Source organism: Engystomops pustulosus, chromosome 9 (assembly GCF_040894005.1).
Source record: "Engystomops pustulosus chromosome 9, aEngPut4.maternal, whole genome shotgun sequence".
NCBI classification, from domain to species: Eukaryota; Metazoa; Chordata; class Amphibia; order Anura; family Leptodactylidae; genus Engystomops; species Engystomops pustulosus.
This window is the reverse complement of record NC_092419.1, coordinates 75,476,266-75,502,985: the sequence shown is the minus strand read 5'-3', so window position 1 is coordinate 75,502,985 and position 26,720 is coordinate 75,476,266. Positions and strand designations below refer to the sequence as shown.

Genomic DNA, 26,720 nt, shown 5'->3' with positions numbered 1-26,720 from the left:
AATAGTCCCAGGTTGAGCTGTCACTTTAATATAGCTCTGTGCACAGCAAGTCCTGGGCTGTTTGGGACTGCAGGAAGATACCTGGAGTCATCTCAGGTGATGGCCTGAGTGCCCACAGAAAAGGCTCTGAGTGCCACCTCTGGCACCAGTGCCATAGGTTAGCCATCACTGGTATAGGACCTTTCATTCCCTTTTTACTGCTGCTGCTATTCTGAGGACTGTTAGCATGCGGATGGCTGTGTTTCTCGCATAGTGTGTTCCAAATTATTTCTCAGAAGTGCTTGTATTTTATAGTCAATTGATCTTATATAAGATCAATTGATCTTATATTTATAAAGATGAAGGATATTATGTGATCAGTGGTGTCCAATAATGACCCTGCACTGATTATATTTTCAGGCTTGGAATAAAACAGCGCACAATTATGGATGCATATGACCCCTTACTTTATGTATTACCAATCCAAATAACATCCACTGCAGTATCTCCCTGACTGTGGACTAGAAGATACAGGCACTTTGTAGCCAAAGTTTTTACCTGCTAAAAGTGTTTTTATTTACTGATATATAGAAAGAAAAAATATAAAACAAATCGTACATCCTACACTGGATGCTGTATATAAAAATAAAGCAAAAAGCATGGTGTTATCAAGAGATCCACACAACATTAAACTGTTATGTACATATGCATAAAGTCTTGTTGTTTTAGTTTAGTACCAAAGTAGACATTGATGATAAGACAGTATTGTTATGGTGCAGGGCAAGATGATCCACGGGTGAATAATGGTAAGAAACGAGGCAGAACTGGCAGAAAGCTCTTCTGAGTTGTGGTAGCTGGGAGCATTGTCAGATCCTCTTGTGAACGGGATGGACGGCGCTTACACAGCGGTAAAGAACTCTCTAGAAATCCTAAAAAGTAGCATCACAATAAAGGTGAGATATGACAGGCTGAATAACATATACATGGTCTATTTGTGTCATTTTAGATTTGCAACATCTCACCTGATTTTTTTCTAGTACTCAGCAGCTGCATAAGAGTTGCAAGAGGGCTATAAGAAACCAGTGAAGCAGTACTGTGCATTTTCCACTGCTGCTTGTCTTGTTCATCTGTATCGACTTTATTCCTATAAATAATACAGCACACAGATTAATAAATCACATGTTATCACATATTTGTAGTTTCTAATTTAAAGAGTAATTGTTATTTCAGATCATTTTTAATATTGATGCTCTGGATCTAGAAAGGGTACAACGAAAAAAACAAAAAAATCATAAGAAGCAAGGAGGATCTCAGTTCTGAGGAAAGAATTAGATTTACTTAGTCACAAAAAGAGATGACTAAGGGGGGGGGGGGACATGATTCAATTATAGAAATATATAAGTTGTCCATACAAAAATATATAATGGAAAGTTAAATGAACCACGTTAAATCAAAGACGAGGGGGCACTGTCTCAGTCTGGAGAAAACAAGGTTAAATCTCCAGAGTTACAAGGCTTCTTTACTATAAGAAGTGTGAATTTGTGGAAAAGCCTGTCTCAGGAGCTGGCAAAGCAGAGAATGCAGTGACCTTCAAAAAGAGCCTAGATTCCTTTTTACATGACATAACATTGGTTATTGAACTGAAAAGTATAAAGTATATAGTAAGAATCACATGCATCCCTTCCTCATGTGATCCTTTTCCTTCCTTGTTTGAAATTGATGAACATGTGTCTTTTTTCAACTTACTATGTGTGTGGGGGCATGTTGTGAACATTTTTCTAAAATACCTAATTTAGAAATTAGAAGTATAAGGTTGTAAAGATTTGCTCTCCTCTGCTCTCTTGTTTGTTTACACAACTCTGAGCAGTAAGTGTTAAGCCTTTCTACTTACTCGCTGACTGTAGCATATTCTAAACATTATTATTCAAAATCAAGCTGAAAGTTAAAGGAAACCTACCATTTGATTTGATGCATTATGAAACAAACATACATTGAGAATGCTGTAGTTACAATGATGCAGGCTCATATCTCAGTTAATTCCTGTGCTGAGTGGTTTTGCTGATAAAATAGATATAACATTATGATAATTAAGTTGTCTCGCTTCTGCGGCTCCTTCAACTCTTGTCCTAGCACGTGACTGCCAGAGAGGATGATGTAATCTGGCTTGTGTCTGGAGGCAGAATAATCAATTGCTGCACCATCCCCCAGCTGCTGTGTATGAATCTTAAAGCTCAGGTTGATTAGTCATGCTTCATTAGTCACCTCCATTTGTAATTACAAGTTCATATGTAATGTGTTAGCCAGCCTGACCCAGCTATCCCAAGGTCCTGAATCTTATAATTGTTTTCAGCAAAACCACTAAGCTCAGGGATTAACCAAGAAATGATCTTGCATCAGTGTAGCTACAGCATTCCTAAGATATGTGTGCTTCATAATGCATCAAATCAAATGGTAGGTTTCCTTTAAAGGGTTAATCCTCACTGCCCTCAGCTATGTAAATAAACACTGGGAGATTAGAAGTAAACTAATGTTCAGCTTCCATAGACTCACACCATACAGGCTGGAATACAGATGTCAAAATGAGGGAACCCTGGAGCCTGTTTATCCCCTTCCTGCATTCAGACATTCCTGAATGTCTTGTTGCAGTAGGGAAGGTATGAAGAGGACTCACAGGCTGATCACGTCGCTAAGACCTGGGATGGGTGTTGGCATCGATTGCAGGTGTTAACCATTTAAATGCCGCTAACTAAGCCATTTGGCTTCTTTGGCAACCAATAGGCATGCCCCAATGACATCAAGTGGCCGATTGTTTGCATCAACAGCTGGGAGTTTGTATATATAAATTGTTTCTATTTTTTTATTTTGTGGGAGGCTGGATGCCACCGCAGTGCCAGTCCACCTATAGAAATTCAGTTGTTAATGGACTCCTCCATACGGTGAGCCAACTCAGTTACCGTTTTTCTGGTACCTCCTTTAAGCCAATCACCCATGCGCAAGGTTCCGATTACACAATGCTGGCAAATTCAGAGTGACCGCTTGTGTGCTGGAATTGCTCTCCTGTGACCTGTGGTGTGCCAAACATCTCTAACCCGCATACACTGAATACTGTCACCACACCACTATTGAGTGTCGGCAGACGATGTATAAGCACCAACATGCTAAACTAATGTGAATGATTCTGCATAAACACATCACAGAGTTATATCCTTTGTGCTGGCATGCTTTGTGTTAGTTCTCGTATCATCTTATTAAGGGGACTATAAGTACCTATATCTAATTACACTTCAAGTTTAAATCCAAGTCTTTATATATGATCAACATATATAAGGGCTAACACTGAGCTATAAATATAGCACACAGATATAAAATACAAATCTGTTAACCTGCAATTCTCAAGTCTCAACAATAATTCATTATATGTATTAACGTTAAGTGTGAGTTTGTGATTAATATTTATGCTAATTATCCTGTAATTCAATTTATTTTATCAAATCTTATTAAATCTATAAAATATAATAACAAATATCATGTTTTGCATATTTACCATGTCCACTAGTCCCAGTCTTTTTATATGCTTTTAAAAATATATATATATATAAATAGCTTGGGATGCATAAATATATCTGCAAAAGTGTTGTTTGCCTGTAGCAAGAATCCTAGCTAGGTAATTCATGTAGGGATAGATAGCGTTCTACTTATTATACATGTACCGTGAATAAACATTGAAGCACAAGGTTAAAGAGTAACTGTAAAGGAATTTTCCCTACAAATCAATAGCTCTTGGGATGTAAAACAACTTTGCCAATTATCTTTGTTACCTATGTGCAGCAGTTTGCTTGCTAGCTCCCTCAGATTACCTCATGGCTGCAATGGCTTCCATGTGCTGATAAGCCCTATGAGACTGTATCTTGTTTACACTTTGTTTCTGTTCAGATTCATGGGAGTGAAGGAGCTGCAGCTTCCTGCTCATAAAGGAGGAGGTTATGTGACTGTGTATGAAGCAGAGCTGGATGACTGTGAATGCAGAGGTCTCCTGCACAGAATAGTGAGGTACAAGATCTCCCTGTTCCCTATCAGCCCCTCCATCCTAGTCTGTGATTCTACAGAACTTTCTCTGTCTGTCTCTGCGCCCTATACTGCTCCTCCACCTTGTCATCTGCACTGTACAGATAAGCTATTAACCCTTAGTGCTCACACAGCACAGGCTATAGTCTTTATGTACTAATGATTTCTTCCACTTGTTACATGTTCCCTGCTCCTCCATGTGATGGAAGCTGCCAGGCTGTCACCATATACATCCTGTGTATGCACTGTGAAGTGTTCACTGGATTTACTTGTGGGAAACTACCATATATACTCGAGTATAATCTGAGTTTTTCAACACAAAAAATATGGTGAAAAACCCTAACTTGGCTTATAATCGTGCCAAGAAAGTGTACTCACCTTGCGATGCCCATCCCCGGCAGCTCCTCTTCGATCCATCACGGCCCTGGCTTCGGCTTCCTTGTCCCGGTCCGTCGCAGGCATCATGAAGTCAGCTGCACGCTGACATTCTAATGTGTGCGTTGCCATTGGCACACACTATGATGTCAGCGATCCGCTGACATCATGGTGCCTGCGTCAGACCGCGCGGAAGCGCGGAGCCGATGCCAGCCCAGCGATGGATAGAATAGGACCTGCCGGGGTGGGGTGGGGGGGTGGACGGTCAGAAGGTGAGTACACTTTCAGGGGCTGGATATATATATATATATTATATACATACACTTTCAGGACGGAAAATGTGATAACTTTAGAAAGAAAAGGGCGGGCAGCACAAAGTAGACATCATTCTGTTTTTAAAGGGGGAATCCCATACAATAATTTGGTAAACTTACTATAGCTTTATAGTTACGCTTTGATCAAGGTTTATATTTTAAACTTTCTTTGTCTAAGGTTTTCCACTTACTGAATTACTGACAGTTTTTGGCGCAATAAATAGTCTACAACTTCTGGATCTGTCTTCAGCAAACTTAATATAATATCACCATGCATTCGGGAAGGGATCTGTAGAAAACAAATGTAACTGGTAAGAACAGAAATGAGTACAAAACCTTTTAAAAATAATCTTTTCATTGTTATTGTCATTTTAACCCCTTAATGACCACCCTATCGGGTTTCTACAGCGGTCATCAAGGGTACTTCTTCTGATGCGACGCCTTTCTACGGCGCCGCGTCAGAAGAAGATTTTGAGACATCGGGTCAGTATAGTGCCGGTGTCGGGCTTTGATATCACAGCCCAGACCCGGCTCTAACACCCGGGATCGGAAAAACTCCGATACCGGGTGTTTAACCACTTACACGCCGCGGTCAAACATGACCGCGGCGTGCAAGTGTGTCCCCCGTGGATCGGACCCCCCCGGTGTGCTTACCGGGGGATCCGATCCCTCCTGCCGCTGCCCCGGGTCCCGACGAGTGACCCGAGGCTGTCGGCTCCTCTTCTCGCCGGGTCCTGCCTTCCTGGCAGGACCCGGCTGCAAGTAACTGAGCATGCGCAGCATGCTCAGTTACTTACACTATACACTGCAATACAAGTGTATTGCAGTGTAAAGGCTTGAATAAGCGATCGGATGATCGCTTATTCAAGCCAAGAAGTAGAAAATGTAAAAAAGTTAAAAAAAAAAATTAAATCTTTTTATAATATAATTAAATAAATAAATAAAATAAAAGTCCCATAATCTCCCCAGTAACACATAAAATGCAAATACAGTAAATAAAACACAAAAACATACATATTTGGTATCACCGCGTCCGTATTAATCTGTACAATAAATCTAAATCAATATTGAACCCACTCGGTGAACTACGTAAAAAAAAAAACTCGGAAAACTTCCCATAATATACAATTTTTCATCAAACACCATCACAAAAAATGTTCTAAAAAGTGATCAAAAAAGTTACGTTCCCTAATATGATACGACTGAAAAGAACAACTGTTTTCGCAAAAAATAAGCCCTCAACCAGATCTGACAACAGAAAAATACAGAAGTTATGGCCATGAAAAGTTGTCAATAGTAAAAACAATGCGATTTTCTCCAATATTGGTTTTGCTCAGGAAAATTAAGCAAAAATAAGAAAAACTATATAAATGAGGTATCACCGCAATCGTAGTGAACCAGAGAATAAAGATAAAATATTATTTTTACATTACGGTGAGCGGGGGGAAAAAAATGCTAACAATCCAAAATAAAAATTGATGATTTTGTTTGTGTCCCCCTTGAAATAGTTAATAAAATCTCAAGAATAAGCTTTAGACTCCCAAAATAAATTATCTATACATTGTATCTCATCTCATAAAAAATAAGCCCTCATATGTTTGTATTACCAAAAAAAATAAAAATTTATAGGTTGTACAATGTGACAATACAAATCTGCTGTGAATGGCGCCTCCATTCATTCTATACTCGGCCGTGCGTCCGTACAGAAGTTTACCACCACATATGGGGTATCAGTACACTCGGGAGGAATTGGGCATCAAGCGTTGCAGTGCGTTTCATCATTTAATTTATTCAGAAAATTTCAGTTTTGGCCTAAATGAATGTATTTTCCAAAAAAATTCTATAGTTTCTAAATCGCAGGTCCATATTTTTTAACCCATGTGAAACACTTAAAGGGTTAATAGACTTAATAGAAGTTGTTTTACATACGTTGAGGGGTGAAGTTTCTATAGTGGGGTAATTTATGGGGTTTTACTATTATTTAGGCCTCTCAAAGTCACTTGGAAGCTGAGTTGTCCCTCAAAATGTGAGTTTTGGCAATTTTCATGAAAATAAGAAAAATCCCACCTAAAGTTCTGCGCCTCATAATATCCTAGAAAAATGACTGGAAGCATAAATTATCATCCCAACATAAAGCAGATATTCTGTAAATGTTAATTATCAAACTTTTTGGGTAGTTTTACATCTTGTCTGGAAACCAGAACATTTCAAACTTGGAAAATGAAGAATTTTTACAAACTTTTGCCAAATTTTCCCTTTTTTTCAGAACGAAATGCAAAACTTATCACTTAAATTTTATAACTAACATGAAGTACAATGTGTCATGAGAAAACATTCTCAAAATCACCGGGATATGTTAAAGCGTTCCGAAGTTATAACCAATTATCGTGAGACATGTCAGATTTGAAAAATCGAGTCTGGTCATTGAGCTGAAAACTAGTGTCGGTGATAAGGGGTTAAGGGTTTCTTTCATGATTGACATAGTTCCCTTAGGGAATAAATAACAGAAGGGGAGATTTATCTCCCCATCATGACCGTACCTGGCATACCTGGGCAAGCAGTGGTGGAACAATGGGGATCAAAGAGGGTGTGACCCACATGCAGCTCAGAAAGCACATCCGGATGAACTGTGGCAGACGCGGGCCCATCTGTCACATTCAGCGTTCTTGATATTGCTGAGCAGGAAGCTTCCTCTGCTAATAACAGAGGGTCGGAAGCTGTGGATCTCCACTGCTGGGATGTTAGCAGTGTGTCAGCTGGAGAGATAAGTAACTGTATGTACAGCATATGTGATTTGTACATATAGACCATGAATGTTTGTGTGAAGATGTGCAATATGTGTATGTATAGTAAACATGTTCAGTCATGTATGTACAGTATGTATGTACAGTAATGTACAGTATGTACAGTGATGTACGGTATGTATGGACACTGTGTAGACAGTAATGTATAAACAGTATGTATGTATAGTACTATATGGACAGTGTGTATGTTCAGTAATGTACGGACAGTATGTATGCTAAGTAACATATGCTGTGTACCTATTTATATGCATATGAAGCATGTTTGTGTGGAGGGGTATTTGTACCCCTGTGTGTGTGAGTAATTATGTGTAATGCTTGTGCGTATTTGTAATTACCATAAATACTCGAATATAAGCAGAGTTTTTCAGCACAAAAAATGTGCTGAGAAACCCTTAAACGGCGTATACTCGAGTCAAGACCGTGTACTCACCTTCCGACGCCCCCCCCCCCCCCCGGCAGGTCCTCTTCAATTGATCGATGCTCTGGTATCTTCTGTGTCCTGCGCCGTCCGTCGCAGGGATCGTGACGTCAGCCGCTCACTGATGTTCTACTATGTGCCCCAGCATCGGCACACAGTATGATGTCAGCAAGCTGGGTCTTGGCTTATACCCAGGTTGGCTTATATGTGTAGTAGATACATGCATATTTAACCACTTAACGACCAGGCCCTTTTTTGTTTTTGTGTTTTCATTTTTCACTCCGCACCTTCAAAAATCTATAACTTTTTAATTTTTTTATGTGCAGAGCTGTGTGAGGGCTTGTTTTCTGTGTAGGCTCTGTTTTATTGGAAAAAATACACGTCACTCGATGTTTCGGAGTATATGGGTGCACAAGTAGGTTACTACATAATATATATAGAGAAAAGATAACTTGGCACTACTCCTTATAGGTCAAAAATTGAGGAGAATTTATTTAATCCAGAATAAACAGTATAGCAATCCAACAAAAATTATTATTTTGCAATGTTTCGGTCTTATAAAATCAGAACTTCCTTAGGCACGGATTGCAAGGTATAAGAGGAAATGGAGATGAGATGCGGTGCTATGACCGCTGGAGCGCAAGTGGAAAGGAGGAAAAGCGGGTGCAATCATTTCTCCAGCGGGTCTCCCTCATCTCCCTCATCTCCACTGCATCTCCTTCAGACACAATTGATTAGTCTCCCTGATTGGGGATATTTATCAGCTGTTACTGAGAGCAGAACTGTTCTACGGTAGTTGCCCATGACAACCTCTGGGATAATACAATATTAACTCTGATTGGTTGCCATGAACAACTAGAACAGTTGTGATCTCAGATAATTCTTTCAAAAAATGTGATGTTTATTTGGCTTTTTGGTGAAAACAAAAAAAAGTTAAAAATCTATTACAGAATTGATGCTTTTCTACTTCTCCGCCCACCAAAAAAGTTCATCTTCAAAACTAGGATATTGCTGGAAAATTTCACCTTCACTTTGCAGCAGTTTTTAATGTCAAAGAATTTTATTGAGCGCAGAATATCTAAGGCAGTTTTTAATTGTTTGAGGACTGAAAATTGGGGGGATTCTAATCATTTACTGTAAATTTAAAACTTATTAAAGAAAAAATTATCCAAAAAATTTCTATTCAGAAAAATAATGAAAATCTCTGTTCGATTTGTAAGCTGTGTAATGTCATATTAGAATAAAAAGAACTTAAAAAAATGAAAACAAATAGTTGAGATATGGGAAATGTTAGTTTTATCACCTAAATGAGTTACTAACAGCAGATAATTTTGAAAATGACAAGTTTCTCAAAAAATTCCAAATGTAATTTTTTTTTAAATAAACGCAAAACATATTAACCAAAATTTATACCACTAACATGAAGTAGTATCATAGTATCATAGTATATAAGGCTGGAAAAAGACGCAAGTCCATCAAGTCCAACCTTTAAGAATTAAATAAATGTTTTATCCCCATAACCCGTCATATTTTTGCTCTCCAGAAAGGCATCCAGGCCTCTCTTGAACATGTACATAGAGTCCGCCATAACAACCTCCTGCGGCAGAGAACAGTGCAGTACAATGGCCTACATTTATTAAAGCCCCTGCACCATTTTTTGTCTGACTTTGCATATTCTTTTCAGTGCAAACTGAATGTACATATATTTCAGAAGTGTCCATGACACATTTGTGTCGCAGCTGCACTATACCTAGATCAACACAAAATTCTGCAATGGAACCATTTGAGGGAAAGTGGTAATTATTGGAGCACCAAGTCTTAGCAAGAGGGCTTTTTTATTTAATTAAAGAAGTATTCCACTCTCATTGGATTGGGATTACATGAAAGCATGATGCTTCCAGACCCACCTCCCGCTCCTGGCTCACCCATTTGCTGATCGTTTGGCATCGCTGACGCCCTCGCCGGTCTAGATGCCCTCCTTACCCTGAGTGCCGCTTGTGCATGCTACACCGAGGTCTGATGCCGGGTCGCTGCTTTGTTTTCTGGATGGTGGAGGGGCACGGCTCGTGGCCCAGCTCGTTGGATTGCTGACTGCCGAGTTGAGGTGGAGCATCGCTGAGGAGGAGTCGTCTGGCGCTTGTTGCCCCATAGCTTGCTCTCGGAGCTCCGGAGTGGTCTTTTGATGCTGGTCCATTGGATCGCTGATGAGAGGCAGAGGAGCTGCTTGTTGCCCGGGTAATTGGGTGCAAAGTTATCTTCAGTCACTCGGTGGTCCTCTCAGCTGCTGTTCTGGCTGTTGCTGCCTAGGCTATTATAATGTGATGTCTTCAGTCACAAGCTGCTTCAGCACGCCATGGTCCTCCTACAAGAAGAACCCTTCAGCACCGATCTGATCAAGTTGCAAGGTACCTCTGTGTCGCAGTTCTTTTTGGCCCTGTTGAGGAGCCTAATGCGTGGATGCTTCTGTTTTTTGATACCTCATTTATTTCCTATCTGGGTGGAAATCCTGGCGACAGTTCAGAAAACTGGTATATTCAATATAGTTTATTGAGAAGAAAGGCAAAGTGCAAACAAACTGCAACAGCATGTACATACCAATTCCAAGGCACACATATCAGGGATCCCACAGGATCTGATCACAATAAGTGTACATGGTTGATTGGTAACAGTCCCACATAAAAATATAATACTGGGCTTGAACTTAGTAGCTCTTGATTCTGCCCAGAGAAAATGGAGAGCTGAGGAAATGTCCAACCTTTCTATCGAAGTGAAAGAAACTAGCCTCGTGGATACAAGGCAATAAAACATAACATAGGTTTAAAGTACTGTTTTTTAAAAGGATTTGCCCATCATATTGTTGCATAATGTTCAGTACTGGAATAATAGGTAAAGAATAAGAAGAGAGAGAAGAGTAGAGAAAAGGAAAAAAAAAGGGGGGGGGAAGAGTACAGGACGGGAAACACACGAGGGAAGGGGGAGTGAGAGACTATCTGATGAGTAGAAAGAATAATAAAATTCCCCACCAAGGTCCCTAAATAGTTGGGATCAAGTAAACAGTGCAGTGTATGCAGGTGTCCCTGCATACAGGAACCAGGGTTGCCATATTCGGGTAAACTTTTCGGTGGTCAGATTCGCTTCTCCATGAGCTCTTCCATTCTACATATATTTATTAATTCTTGTACCCAACCAAAGGGGGGGGGTGTTTCTCCAATGGCGGAGGGATCACTGATCATGCAGCAGTGAGAAATGAGCGAAGGAGGGTCTTTTTCTGCGTGCCAATACTACCTAGTGATAAGTGGAGAATACTTTATCCCAGAAGGAGCGTAGGTCAGCGTATTCCCACCAAATGTGTGCCATTGTGCCCCTGGAGTTGTTACATCGCCAGCATACGTCTGGCACCTCAGGGTAGATTGAATTAAGGACTACGGGTACATGATACCACCGTGATATTATCTTGTAGTTTTTCTCCTGGGCAGCACAAGCCATGGAGAGTTTGTGAGTAAAAGTGAACATTTTTCATTTCTACTGTAGAGAGAATTCTAGGCCCAGCTCCTGCTCCCATTTACTCACAAACCCCGGATCCCTTGTATGTAACTCATTCTGAAGGATAGAGTATGTCTGTGATATAACATGGGTCAGCATCAGGGTAAGGTCAAGGAGATCCTCAAATGCTGTAGGGGGTCCAAAAATCGTTCCCGGTTCCCCTGTGTGCGGATAAATGATTGCAGCTGGGCGTGTTCCCACCACAATAATCTAGTTCCTGGGTGTAGCGCAGCTATTTCAGAAAAGGGTAAAGGGGTTCCATTGTGCATAAGCAATTGGAAACGAGGGTCATCGAGTCAGAGGACCTAAAGGACGAGAGAGAAGACCCCTGTGGAGCAAACTGCACCACAGGACCAGCGCTGCCCTGGAGAAAAATGCGTCCTCGGTGGGAGTCTGAATCGTATCCCCTTGGACCCAGGGAAGGTATTTTAACGGGAGAGGTGAGGAGTGTTGTTCAAGACGCACCCATTGCTTGGAGTACTGCTGCCCAATGATAATGATTTGTGGGTCTGGGAGTCCAGCTCCTCCCATCGCCTTGGGGCGCGTTAGTATTTTCCACCCCACTCTAGGTCTGGACGAGCCCCATAAAAATGTAAGCATCCCAGTGCGCAACATCTTGAAGAAGGAAGTGGGGGGGGGGGGGGGAAATGGAGCCCCCTGGAATAAATACAAGAACCGGGGGGAGAACGTCCATTTTACACCCAAACCAGGATAATATTTTTTTTGTCGTAAGAGGAGAGATCTTTCACAGTTTTCTCCAGCAGTGGGGCGTAATTAAGGGAGTAAATAGAGTGTGGGTCAGGGGGAATCTGTATATTTTAAGGCTCCTGTACGCCATCGGAATGGATACTGCTCTGCGCTGTGGCAGCGATATATTGAGAATCTCCGATTTGGAGTAGTTTATTTTAAAATTGCTCAGGTGACTATAACGGTTAAATTCCAAGAGCAGGGAAGGGAAAGAAACCCTGGGCTGCGAGACGCATACCAGTAGATTGTCTACATACAAGGAGATCTTACAGTTTGATTCCCCAACGCAGATTCCATGTATGTTTGGATTCTTACGGATTGCCACTGCTAAGTGCTCCATCACCATGGCGTACAGGAGAGGGGACAACGGACACCCCTGTCTGGTTCCGTTTCGAATGGACAGTGAGTTCGACAGGGCGCCGTTGACTCTGACTCAGGCTGTTGGTGAAGAATATAGAGCCGCAATTTATTCCGTAAACTAGGGCCAATGCCCAGCTGCTTTAGTGCAGCGTGCATGAAGCACCAGTGGACCCGATTGAATGGTTTTTCTGCATCGATGGAGAGCGAGCATAAGGGAGTATTAGAGGATTTTGCTTTAGATATTAGACAGTGGCGTAACAACCACCGTAGCAGCCGTAGCATCTGCCACGGGGGCCCGGGCCTCATGGGGGCCCAGGATGAACAGCCGAACTAACATTTGTCCCGATCTGATGATAACGGCGCCTGGCCGTAGTATCAGCACTGCGGCAACGGGGGCCCACCGTCCATGTCCATGCCGTCCCACTGCCGCTGCTGTGCTGCACAGATCAGCACTGACTGACCCGCCCTAACACTCCCCAACCTGCCTACCTCCCGCCCACCTCATCTGTGGCCCGCATGATCGCTCACCTCCTTACTGCTTGGCACACTCTATCCTCCTCTTGGTCCACGCAGCCTCTGGTCACGTGACTCAGGTCAGTAGGTCACATCACGTGACCCTGCTACGTTCAGACCCAACATCACGAAAGGAGCCCGAGGAACTGCTGCTGGCACCATTTTCCTTAGAAGAAAGGCCATCTACCTTCTGAGACTTGAGGTAAGTCAATATCTCCCTCTGTCGATAGCAGGCATTCTTGTGTAAACTCTGGTGCCTGCTATCAACAGGAGACCAGCGCTGGAACCAGTTGGAGGTGAGCATAATACATGTGCATGTATCTTTATGTGTGTGAATGTGAGATATATATATATCTATGTGTATGCATATATGTACCTCTGCGTGTGTTTATTTGTTTGCGAGTATATATACTGTATATGTTTCTGTGCGTGTGTATATATATGTATGCGTGTGTTTGTATGTATATATACACTCACCGGCCACTTTATTAGGTACACTATGCTAGTAACGGGTTGGACCCCATTTTGCCTTCAGAACTGCCTCAATTCTTCGTGGCATAGATACAACAAGGTGCTGGAAGCTCCTCAGAGATTTGGGTCCATATTGACATGATGGCATCACACAGTTGCCGCAGATTTGTTGGCTGCACATCCATGATGCGAATCTCCCGTTCCACCACATCCCAAAGATGCTCTATTGGATTGAGATCTGGTGACTATGGAGGCCATTTGAGTACAGTGACCTCATTGTCATGTGCAAGAAACCAGTCTGAGATGATTCCAGCTTTATGACATGGCGCATTATCCTGCTGAAAGTAGCCATCAGATGTTACAGGTTACATTGTGGTCATAAAGGGATGGACATGGTCAGCAACAATACTCAGGTAGACTGTGGCGTTGTAACGATGCTCAATTGGTACCAAGGGACCCAAAGAGTGCCAAGAAAATATTCCCCACACCATGACACCACCACCACCAGCCTGAACCGTTGATACAAGGCAGGATGGATCCATGCTTTCATGTTGTTGACGCCAAATTCTGACCCTACCATCCGAATGTCGCAGCAGAAATCGAGACTCATCAGACCAGGCAACGTTTTTCCAATCTTCTACTGTCCAATTTCGATGAGCTTGTGCAAATTGTAGCCTCAGTTACCTGTTCTTAGCTGAAAGGAGTGGCACCCGGTGTGGTCTTCTGCTGCTGTAGCCCATCTGCCTCAGAGTTTGATGTACTGTGCATTCAGAGATGCTCTTCTGCCTACCTTGGTTGTAACGGGTGGCGATTTGAGTCACTGTTGCCTTTCTATCAGCTCGAACCAGTCTGCCCATTCTCCTCTGACCTCTGGCATCAACAAGGCATTTCCGCCCACAGAACTGTCGCTCACTGCATGTTTTTTCTTTTTGGGACCATTCTCTGTAAACCCTAGAGATGGTTGTGCGTGAAAATCCCAGTAGATCAGCAGTTTCTGAAATACTCAGACCAGCCCTTCTGGCACCAACAACCATGCCACGTTCAAAGGCCTCAAATCACCTTTCTTCCCCATACTGATGCTCGGTTTGAACTGCAGGAGATTGTCTTGACCATGTCTACATGCCTAAATGCACTGAGTTGCCGCCAGTGATTGGCTGATTAGAAATTAAGTGTTAACGAGCAGTTGGACAGGTGTACCTAATAAAGTGGCCGGTGAGTGTATGTGTATATAATAAATATATATAAATAACGCCTTTTTTTAATTTATGTTTTTCAGATGTATATGCGGTGGACTACATTGATGACCTGCATTATTTCATTTAATAAAATGGTTAACAAGGGTGTGTCGGGAGTTTTTATTTTAATAAAATATATTTAAGAAAAAACATGTGTTTATTTTAACTCAAAACTTACCTCAGTAATGGTGCTGTCTAATAGACGGCAACCATTACTAGGACTGGGCCTAGTGTTTTAGCCAGTAAAAAAAGGCTAATACTAACCCCCTTATCACTGCCACCAGGGGTGCGGGGAAGAGCCGGGTATAATCCAGTACCCGATCATCTATAGATGATCAGATTCTGGGGCGGCTGCATTCTGGTATTATTGGGCTGTGACCTTCCAAAAACAGTGGGCATTCACACTCCTGTAATGTCATGGTGCTGCTGCTGTATTGTAGCTGGCTGGTTATGAAAATTAAGGGGGGGTGCACGTAATTTTTTTTAATGGGTCCCCATGATTTTCTAGAGCCAGCCAGATACAATAAAGCAGCTGCAGCCTGATATTCCTGAGGTGTGGGGGCCCATGTTTATTAAGGCCGCTCACAGCTCTATAATACCAGACTGGAGCTGCCGCAGTTCCCGACCATAGACGGTCAGGTACTGGACTATAACAAGCTCTTTCTTGCATCCTGGTGGGTATGGAGGTTAGTGTTTTCTTTCCAGGGGAGATTCTAGAGCTTCCACTGATTCATCTAATTACGTTGGGAGGGCCGTCTCTGAGATATAGTTTTCAATGCGGTTCGCTTGCTGGGGCTCATCCAGATCCGCAAACTGGTGGCGGATATGATACAGGTCAGCGTAATAGGTACGGAAAGTGTCCAGAATTTCAAGAGGGTTATGAGTCATCACACCAGCAGGATTATTAATTTTAGGGACATAGGTGGCTAAGCTGTGTGGGTGCAGGTGGCGAGCTAGTGATTTAACGCATTTATCTGCATGTTCATAGAGATATCAAGTAAATTGTGATCTAAGTGGGTTTTAACCCCTTCCCGACTAGTACTAGTACGGCGCGCGCCGAGCCCTCTCCATAGCCGGTAAGTCTTTGCTGCATATTGCAGCAAAGGCTTACCGGTAACACCCGCGATCGGTGCTAGCACCGATCGCGGGTGCTTTCACCGCGATCGCCTCCGGCAATGCTGCCGGAGGCTTCAAAAAGATGGCGCCGCATGGGCGCCGCCATCTTGGCGCGGATCTCCGCTCCCCGATGACGTCACGGGGAGCGGTGATCCGTTGCCATGACAGCATCGGGCCTCACGAAGGCCCGAAGCTGTCTTGTTTTAACCTATTCATTACAATGTGCTACCCATATTGCAGTATGGCAGTATATGGTAGGATCGATCAGACAACCTAGGGTTAAAGTACCCTAGGGAGTCTGAAAAATAGTTAAAGTAAAAGTAAAAAAAAGTTTAAAAAAAAAAAATTATATTAAAAAAACCTAAAAATTCAAATCACCCCCCTTTCCCTAGAACTGATATTAATATTAATAAACAGTAAAAATCATAAACACATTAGGTATCACCGCGTCCGAAAATGTCCGATCTATCAAAATATTATAACGGTTTTTCACTGCGTTTAACCCCGTAACGGAAAATAGCGTCCAAAGTCAAAAATGACATTTTTTTGCCATTTTGGAAAATATAAAAAAATTAATAAAAAGTGATCAAAAGGTAGCACAGTCCTAACAATGATAGCAATGAAAACGCCATCAAAAGTCGCAAAAAATGACACCACCCACAGCTTTGTACACCAAAGTATGAAAAAGTTATTAGCGCCAGAAGATGGCAAAATCAAAAAAAAAATTTTTGTACAGGAGGTTTTAATTTTTTTAAATGTATGAAAACATTATAAAACCTGTACAAATGTGGTATCCCTGTGATCGTAGCAACCCAAAGAATAAAGTAGACCTGTCATTTGGGACGCAGAGTGAAAGCTGTGAAATCCAAGCCCACAAGAAAACGTCGCAAATGTGTTTTTTCACCATTTTCATTGAATTTGGAATTTTTTTCCCGCTTCCCAGTATGCGCCATGGAATATTAAATACCGTCACTACGAAGTGCAATTTGTTACGCAGAAAATAAGCCATAACAGAGCTCTTTATGTGGAAAAATAAAAAAGTTATAGATTTTTGAAGGTGGGGTGTGAAAAATGGAAGTGAAAAAACTAAAAAAGGCCAAGTCGTTAAGGGGTTAATCGAGCAGGGAGTGGAGCGCCTCTCTCTTTAATGTAAGGGCGGCTAGAATCTGAGTCCTTATGACGTCTCTCTAAGTCGGCTATTGATTGTAGCAATGATGTTATTCAGAAAACTAGTATGACAGTTGCCCGTCTCTCCTCCGATATGGTCCTTATAAGGGAAGATCTATCCAAAATTAAGGACAAGGTTTCTAACGTGGTATCCCAGGTTAGGGCCTTGGAGGAGGAGAATAAGATTTTGAAGAAGGAAATGGGGGGACTGTCTAAGGCACAGGCACAGGCACTGATCGATTTGGAAGATCGCTCAAGGCACTGTAATATTCGGATCATCGGCCTGCCTGAGGAGTTGGTGAATAAACCTCTTGAAGCTTGGATACAATCTTGGCTCTTGGAACTTATAGGGATAGATGGTCTCTCCCCACTATTTATGGTGGAGAGGGCCCATTGAGTCCCCTCCAAGCCACCGTCCCTGGTGCCCCGCCTCGGGTGATTCTGGCAAGAATTCTCTTTTCCTAGGACCGAGAAAAAAGTTTTAAGATTCTCCTGCTCAAGACAAGATATTACTTATAATGAGGTTAAGATCTTTATATTCCCAGATTATTCGGTGGCTTCGCAGCAAAAGCGAGTAAAATTCAAGGATGTAAAACAACATATGAGGGAAGCTGAAGTACTCATTATCGTATCTAGCCAGACTGGGGGTGGTCTTTAATGAGCATACATGCTTTTTTAATAGTTGTAGTGAGGCTTCTAACTGCCTGGAATCTAAGGTTTTCTAGAGGAATAGTTATGGATACGACAGCAACATTGTTAATATGTAACATGTTTTGGTTGTTTTGTTAAGTGGGGTGAAGGTGGGGGAAGGGGTGGGATAAAGTGGAAGATAAGAGACCTGTTTTTGGATAGGTCAAGGAGGAGGGAGGGTTGGGTGGGAGAGGGGTTTGAAAGGAGGGGGAACCCTTTTTTCCCTTTGTGGTTTTTTTTGTTGTTGTTTTTTCCCTCTCTTAGAATATGTTAGTGAGAATTTTTCATTGGAATGTAAGAGGGCTGAATGATCGGCGTAAACTATATATAGTTAACAACATTAGTGTTTGTCATCTCCCGGGTATTATTTGTTTGGTTTACTCCGGAAACCACCTATTTGTTGAATAGGAGATGGGCGTCCTTCTCATTTCCCTCATGCGGCTCTGCATTCTCCAGGGGAGTCTTCGTGTTGGTCCATAATAAGGTGGATATCAAAATCTCCACCCAGTGGGTTGATAAAGGAGGCAGATTTGTTTTTCTATCCTGTTTGTTATATAGAGTCCCATGTATTCTCGCGTTCATTTATGTCCAGCCTCCTTTCCCTTATGATGTTTTAAATTCTTTAATTCAGTTAGCTTCTGATAGGGGTGATGCTCCATTATTGATACTGGATTTTAATGCAGTTTTCACCCTATCTTGGATAGATGTAATGTGGGAAGGCCCCGGGGTCAAGTAACTGAGAGATGTATGGCGTATCAAGTATTTGGACAGACCTGCCTTTTCTTGCTTTAATCGAATCCATTCCACGTTGTCTTGGATCGATTTATGTTTAGTCAATGATGGCTTTATTCGATATATCTCAAAAATGAAGTACAAATCTATTTCAGTTTCAGATCAGGGACCAATCTTCATATCTTTGAATATGGAGAAAAGGTTGAGATTGGTTAAGGGTTTTTTTAAACTAAACTCTCATTGGCTCTTGATCCTAGATAACGTGGAAAAGATCTCAGGCTTAATTCAGGAATTTTGGGATCATAGTATTAACCGCTTCCTGACATTTGACGTAATAGTACTGCATGGCGGGAGGTGCGTTCCCACAAAATGCAGTACTATTACGTCATGCTTCTGGCAACGGCTCCTGAACGGTAAGCGCCCAGGTAAGCGCCGCGGGGGGGGGGTCCGATTCTTCTCAAATGCCCCTTGCACGCCGCGGTTAACACCCGTGAACGGAGAAATCTCTGATTGCGGGTGTTAGAGGCAGGTGTCGGCTATAATATATAGCTGACACCTGCCTCTAACACCCGCAATCGGAGATTTCTCCGTTCACGGGTGTTAACCGCGGCGTGCAAGGGGCGCTTACCTGGGGGGGGGGTCCGCTGCTCCGGTCTGCCGGACTGCCGGTGCCCGGGGCTGCGCGATCCTCCTCTGTGTGCCGGGTCCCTGCCTTCTAGCAGGATCCGGCTGTAACACACTGAGCATGCGCAGTATTACACTGTGTAATGTGAAGAAGAGCTTGAACAAGTGATCAGTGGATCGCTTGTTCAAGCTAACCTGTAAAAGTTAATAAAAAATGTTAAAAATATTACATAAAATAATTTTTTAATAAAAAGAATTAAATTAAATAAAGTTAAAGTCCCCTAAACACAAATATTCCCTATACACATGCAATAAAGTGAAAAAAACACAAAATCTCCAAAAAACCCCACATATTTGGTATCGCCGCGTCCGTAACAATCCGTACAATAACTCAGAAACATTATTGGACCCGCTCGGTGAACGCCATAAAAACAAAACCCGAAAAACCCGCCAATAATGTACATTTTTCATAAAATCTCTACACAAAAATGTTCTAAAAAGTGATCAAAAAAAGTTATGTGCGCAAAAATGGTACCACTAAAAAGAACAACTCAACACGTAAAAAATAAGCCCTAAACTATCTCTGTCAACCAAAAAATATTAAAGTTACGTCTACGAAAAGATGGCAATGCAAAACAAATGAGATTTCCTCTATATTAGTTTTTATCCAGTAAAATTGTAAAAATAAATGAAAAACTATATAAATGAGGTATCACCGTAATCGTAGTGACCCATAGAATAAAGATAATATAGTATTTTTAGTGAACGATGTACGACCCCCAAAAAATACGAAAAGAAAGTAAACCAAAATTGACAATTTTCTTTTCACCCATACATTCAAGAGTTAATAAAATCTCATCAATAAGCTAATGACCCACTAAAATGAAGGATTTGTAAAGTGCATCTCATGTCGCAAAAAATAAGCCCTTATATGTCCAAATTGCCAAAAAAATAAAGATTGTATAGCCAATAAAAAGTGACAATACATAATCTGCTCTGAATTGCGCAGCTTCTCTTCGATGCCCTGGCGTGTGCCCATACAGCAGGTTACCACCACATATGGGGTATTTTTATACGCGGGAGGGATTGGGTATCAAATTTTGTGGAGCGTTTTGGTATTTTATCAACTGAGAATTTGTACATTTTTTGAAAAACACATTAATTTAGCCTAAAAAAAATGTACTTTCAAAATTGCATCCGATTTTGTTTTAACCCCTGTAAAACAATTAAAGGGTTAACAAACTTCATAAAAGTTGTTTCACGTACGTTGAGGGGTGTAGTTTCTATATTGGGGTAATTTATGGGGTTGTACTTTTATTTAGGCCTCTCAAAGTGACTTGAAACCTGAGCAGGTCCCTCAATAGCAGGATTTTGCGTTTTTTATGAAAATGTGAAAAATCGCACCTAACGTTCAAAGGCCCATAACATCCTACAAAAATAAGAGTATGTATAAAAAACCATGTCCACATAAAATAGACATTTAGTGAATGTTAGTTATTACGTTTTTTTGCGGTTATGACTACTTCAAAATTTTCGAACTTCAAAATGTTCTACTTTTTCCATAAAAAGTAGAACATTTTGAAGTATGAAAATCAAGTATTTTTCCAAATTTTCACCAAATATCTGATTTTCTCATAAATAAATGCAAAACATACCACCACAATTTTTCAACTAACATGAAGTACAAAGTGTCACAAGAAAACAATTTTAAAATCACTTGGATTTGTTAAAGCGTTCCAAAGTTATAACCACTTGTAGTGACACAGGGCAGATTTGAAAAAATGGGCTGTGTCAGGAAGGTGAAAAGTGGCTTCAGCGTTAAGGGGTTAAAGATGGTGATTCGGGGTTGGTATGGGATTCATTAAAAGCATACTTACGGGGAATTTTTTTTCCAGAAATAAATTGGGAAAAAAAGGAATTCAGGAAGAAGGAAATAAAACTCAAGAAGGCCCTAGAGTCTGGTCAGGATGAATAGGCCCCACTCCTACGGAATCAAATAGAGATTGTTTTATAGAGGCTAAGACTGCTTATGACTCCTATATGGAGGAAAAGGCCCCCAAAAAAAATCCTTTTTACAGGTCAAAAACACTATATAGAAAGGGGTAAACCAGGTGAGCTTCTGGCAAATATATTAAGAAAAGGTAACAATAATACCTTGCAATAATGCAGTCGTTAATTTAGGGGGCACCCTTGTTCAAGAACAAGGGGAAATCCTAGATAGCTTTAGGTCTGTTTATCAGTCTATATATAAATCAGAGGTAGAATTTATGGATAATGAGCTAAATCAGAATTTAGAATCCGTGCCAATTCCGTGCCTGTCTGAGGAGCAGAGGGCTCCCATCACTGCTTCTGAAATTCTTAAAATCATCAATAAGTTCTCTAGGATTCTGTCCCTGGTTTAGATGGATTATCCTTTGCCTTTTATAAAAAAAATATTTTAGGGTACTTGTCCCAATATTGGTAAAAGTATTTTCTGCCACATTCTCCGCAGGGGCCATATACGGCTCTATGACAGAGGCATCTATAGTGCTGATTTAAAAAAAGAACAAAAAAGAAACTGAGATGAGTTAATATAGACCCATCTCTTTGTTAAATACTGATATATAAATTTTAGCATTATACATTCAAACCAAAACGGTTTTATGCCTGCTAGGGGGATGAGTTTTAATCTACACAGGATATTCTGGGATGTTCAGCTAGGGAAGGGAGAGGGCCACTCCATTCTGTCTTTAGATGCTGTTAAAGCATTCCACAGGGTGGAGTGGCGATACCTCTGGAATGTTCTGGGGCAATTTGGGCTGGGTAATGTGTTTATCAGATAGGTGAGGACTATGTATAGGTTACCCATAGCAGGGATGTATGTAAATGGTTTATACTCAAAGCCCTTTGCTTTGAAGGGGTGTCCCCTCTCTCCCCTTCTCTTCACCCTGTTTCTTGAGCCTTTAGCAATATTGATTCGGGAGTCGGAGTGGATAAGAGGTTGGGGAAGTGGGGGGGGGGGGGGGATAACATATGCCTGTACGCAGACGACATCGTGTTAACAATTCAAGACACAAGTCAAATTATTAACGGATTCGGCCAATTCTCCTCGGGTTAAGGATTAATTGGATTAATTAAGGATTAATTAAAATCCATTTTGCTTTCTCTTGATGATATTGGATAGGAGGTGGGATCTCCTATGGGATATCTTGGGATATCTGTTCTTGAAAAAGAGGATTCTTTTAAATACTTAGGGATAAGGATATCAGTAGATCTGGGCCAATTTGCCGATTTAAATATAGCTCTACTCATTGACAGGATTAGAAAGAATATTGCGGGTTGGTTAGAGATGTCCTTTTCCAGGTCATATAGAGTGGGCATATTCAAGATGATCTTACTGCCTCAACTGCTATATCCATTATCGGCCTCTCCAACTTGGCTCCCTAATAAATGGTTCAGAACCCTGGAGGGGATACTCGATGATTTGATCTGGGGAAAGAGGCGAGCAAGGATCGGTATGTCTGCTTTATACTGACCACCGGAAGCTGGAGGATTGGGGATTCCTAGATGTTGGGTTGCTTGTAAAAAAAATAATGGGTATTCAGGGGATTTTAAGGTTTACACCAATTTGGGATAACTTTCACTTTACGGAATTCACAACCATCCCGGATAGCGGATTGGATCCAAAAGGGGGAAATATTTTTCTCACAGATTCTTAGAAATCCTCACTTATGTGATATTGAGGAGTTCATTGAAAGAGACCTTGGGCTGCCATAGATGCTGCTTGGAGAATGCGGACTTCGTACATGTGGCCTATGAATGTCGGGAGCTGAGGGCTTACTGGGGGAAGATATTTTATTTTACTGGTGAAAGATTATCAGTGGCTCGGCTCAGGTTGCAATGCTTAGCCTTTTCGAGTTAAATAGAGATAACTTGAGGAAACAATATAGAAAACAACTCCAATGTTTATAAGGAAAAAGAAGCTTCTCCTATAACCAAAGGAAAAAAGAAAATCACAGCTCACCACATGCCCGGATGACAATTTCCTTGATTGCTTGTCAGTGTGAACGCTGCCCGGAGCAATAAAGAGGATCCTGTGCCGATGCAGGCGATAGTCCAGACGAAAAAAAACAGATGTCCAGCACTCGTATACAGGGCCGGATTAAGGTTGGTGGGGGCCCCTGGGCGCAAAATCTGGTGGAGGCCCCCACTAAGTGCAGCGTGCATACACGCCCTCCTGCTCACTATTCACGAAGTAACACTGCTACATACAGCCGCCTGATCCCCAGTAATACATCTATATACAGCCGCCTCGCCCCCAGTTACACCGCTACATACAGCCGCCTCGCCCCCAGTAACACAGCTACATACAGCCGCCTCGCCCCCAGTAACACAGCTACATACAGCCGCCTATTCCACAGTAACACAGCTACATACAGCCGCCTCATCCCCAGTAACACAGCTACATACAGCGGCCTCACCCCCCAGTAACACAGCTACATATAGCCGCCTCATCCTCAGTAACACAGCTACATACAGATGCCTCTCCAGTAACACAGCTACATACAGCCGCCTCATCCCCAGTAACAAAGCTACATACAGCCGCCTCACCCCCAGTAAACAGCTACATACAGATGCCGCTCCAGTAACACAGCTACATACAGCCGCCTCGCCTCCAGTAACACAGCAACATACAGCCTCCTCGCTCCCAGTAACACAGCTACATACAGCCGCCTCACCCCCAGTAACACAGCTACACACAGCCCCCTCGCACCCAGTAACACAGCTACACACAGCCGCCTCATTCCCAGTAACAGCTACACACAGCCGCCTCATCCCCAGTAACAGCTACATACAGCCGCCTCATCCCCAGTAACAGCTACACACAGCCACCTCATCCCCAGTAACAGCTACACACAGCCGCCTCATCCCCAGTAACACAGCTACACACAGCCGCCTCGCCCCCCAGTAACACAGCTACATACAGATGCCTCTCCAGTAACACAGCTACATACAGCCGCCTCGCCTCCAGTAACACAGCAACATACAGCCGCCTCGCCCCCAGTAACACAGCTACATACAGCTGCCTCACCCCCAGTAACACAGCTACATACAGCCGCCTCATCCCCAGTAACACAGCTACATACAGCTGCCTCACCCCCAGTAACACAGCTACATACAGCCGCCTCACCCCCAGTAACACAGCTACATACAGCTGCCTCATCCCCAGTAATACAGCTACACACAGCCGCCTCGCCCCCAGTAACACTGCTACACACAGCCGCCTCATCCCCAGTAACACAGCTACATACAGCCGCCTCATCCCCAGTAACACAGCTACATACAGCCGCCTCTTCCACAGTAACACAGCTACATACAGCAACCTCATCCCCAGTAACACAGCTACATACAGCCCCCTCGCCCCAGTAACACAGCTACATACAGCTGCCTCATCCCCAGTAATACAGCTACACACAGCCGCCTCGCCCCCAGTAACACTGCTACACACAGCCGCCTCATCCCCAGTAACACAGCTACATACAGCCACCTCATCCCCAGTAACACAGCTACATACAGCCGCCTCTTCCACAGTAACACAGCTACATACAGCCACCTCATCCCCAGTAACACAGCTACATACAGCCCCCTCGCCCCCAGTAACACCGCTACACACAGCCGCCTCATCCCCAGTGACAGCTACACACAGCCGCCTCGCCCCCAGTAACACCGCTACATACAGCCGCCTCATCCCCAGTGACAGCTACACACAGCCGCCTCGCCCCCAGTAACACAGCTACATACCGCCGCCTCATCCCCAGTATCACAGCTACATACAGCCGCCTCATCCCCAGTAACACAGCTACATACAGCTGCCTCATCCCCAGTAATACAGCTACACACAGCCGCCTCGCCCCCAGTAACACTGCTACACACAGCCGCCTCATCCCCAGTAACACAGCTACATACAGCCATTTCATCCCCAGTAACACAGCTACATACAGCCGCCTCTTCCACAGTAACACAGCTACATACAGCCACCTCATCCCCAGTAACACAGCTACATACAGCCCCCTCGCCCCCAGTAACACCGCTACACAAAGCCGCCTCATCCCCAGTGACAGCTACACACAGCCGCCTCGCCCCCAGTAACACCGCTACATACAGCCGCCTCATCCCCAGTGACAGCTACACACAGCCGCCTCGCCCCCAGTAACACAGCTACATACCGCCGCCTCATCCCCAGTATCACAGCTACATACAGCCGCCTCATCCCCAGTAACACAGCTACATACAGCCGCCTCGCCCCCCCAGTAACACACCTACATACAGCTGCCTCGCCCCCCAGTAACACAGCTACATACAGCCGCCTCGCCCCTAATATACACACATACAGCAAATACACACACATTCAGTATATACAGCATTTTCACAGACATACGGGAAATACACACACATTCAGTATACAGAGCATATACATACATACCATATACACAGCATATAAACATAAACATACATCATATATATATATATATATATATATATATATATATATATATGCATGCATATATTTAAATGTGCACATATATATGCTTATACAAATATATGCGTGTATAAAAACAGTAAATGCATATATACACAGTATATACATATATAGACAGTAGATGCATATATACACAAATACACAGTATATACATATATACACAGTAGATGCATATATACACATATACACAGTATATACATATATACACAGTAGATGCATATATACACATATACACAGTATATACATATATACACAGTAGATGCATATATACACATATACACAGTATATACATATATACACAGTAGATGAATATATACACATATACACAGTATATACATATATAGACAGTAGATGCATATATACACATATACACAGTATATACACAGTAGATGCATATATACACATATACACAGTGTATACATATATAGACAGTAGATGCATATACACATATACACAGTATATACACAGTAGATGCATATACACATATACACAGTATATACACATATACACAGTAGATGCATATATACACAGTATATACATATATAGACAGTAGATGCATATAAACACAGTATATAAATATATAGACAGTAGATGCATATATACACACAGTATATACACTGTACATACACTATATACACATAATACATATATACACACAAATAAATACATATGTAGTGTATACTTACCCTTTTAGGATGACCGGCCGTCGCGTCAGGCGGGTGTTCGGCGTGGGGGGGTCGGTTGGTTGCTGGTTTGGATGGGAGCGGGGGGGAGGATCGCATGTTCGGCCAGGGAGAGCGGGTCGAGGGGCCGCTGCCTGTTCGGGCGAGGGTTGGGGTGTCAAGCCGAGGACGTCAGCTTGTTCCGGGGAGGGGGGGGGTTAGGAGCGGAGGGCAGCCGCTTGTTCTGCCGGGGAAGGGGGGGAGGAGCGGAGGACGGCCGCTGCTTGTTCCGCCAGGGGGGGGGGAGAGGAGCAGAAGATGGACGCTTCTTCCAGCGGGGGGAGGGGGGGTTTGGAGCGGCAGACAGGCGCTTGTTCGGGCGGGG

General features: G+C 42.6%; 1 protein-coding gene across 1 annotated transcript in view; it reads right to left on the bottom strand.

Annotated features, from left to right (window-relative positions):
- Positions 1–518: 518 nt before the first annotated feature.
- The window catches only part of LOC140076571 (rho GTPase-activating protein 6-like), a 178,211-nt gene continuing 152,009 nt past the window's right edge, over positions 519–26,720 (bottom strand). Inside the window, exons 10-12 of the mRNA XM_072123150.1 lie at positions 4,925–5,022; positions 1,002–1,123; positions 519–908 (exon numbers count right to left, since the gene is read on the bottom strand). Of these exons, the coding sequence (XP_071979251.1) occupies positions 748–908; positions 1,002–1,123; positions 4,925–5,022 (381 nt within the window). The 3' untranslated portion in view covers positions 519–747. The remainder of the gene's footprint in view (positions 909–1,001; positions 1,124–4,924; positions 5,023–26,720) is intronic.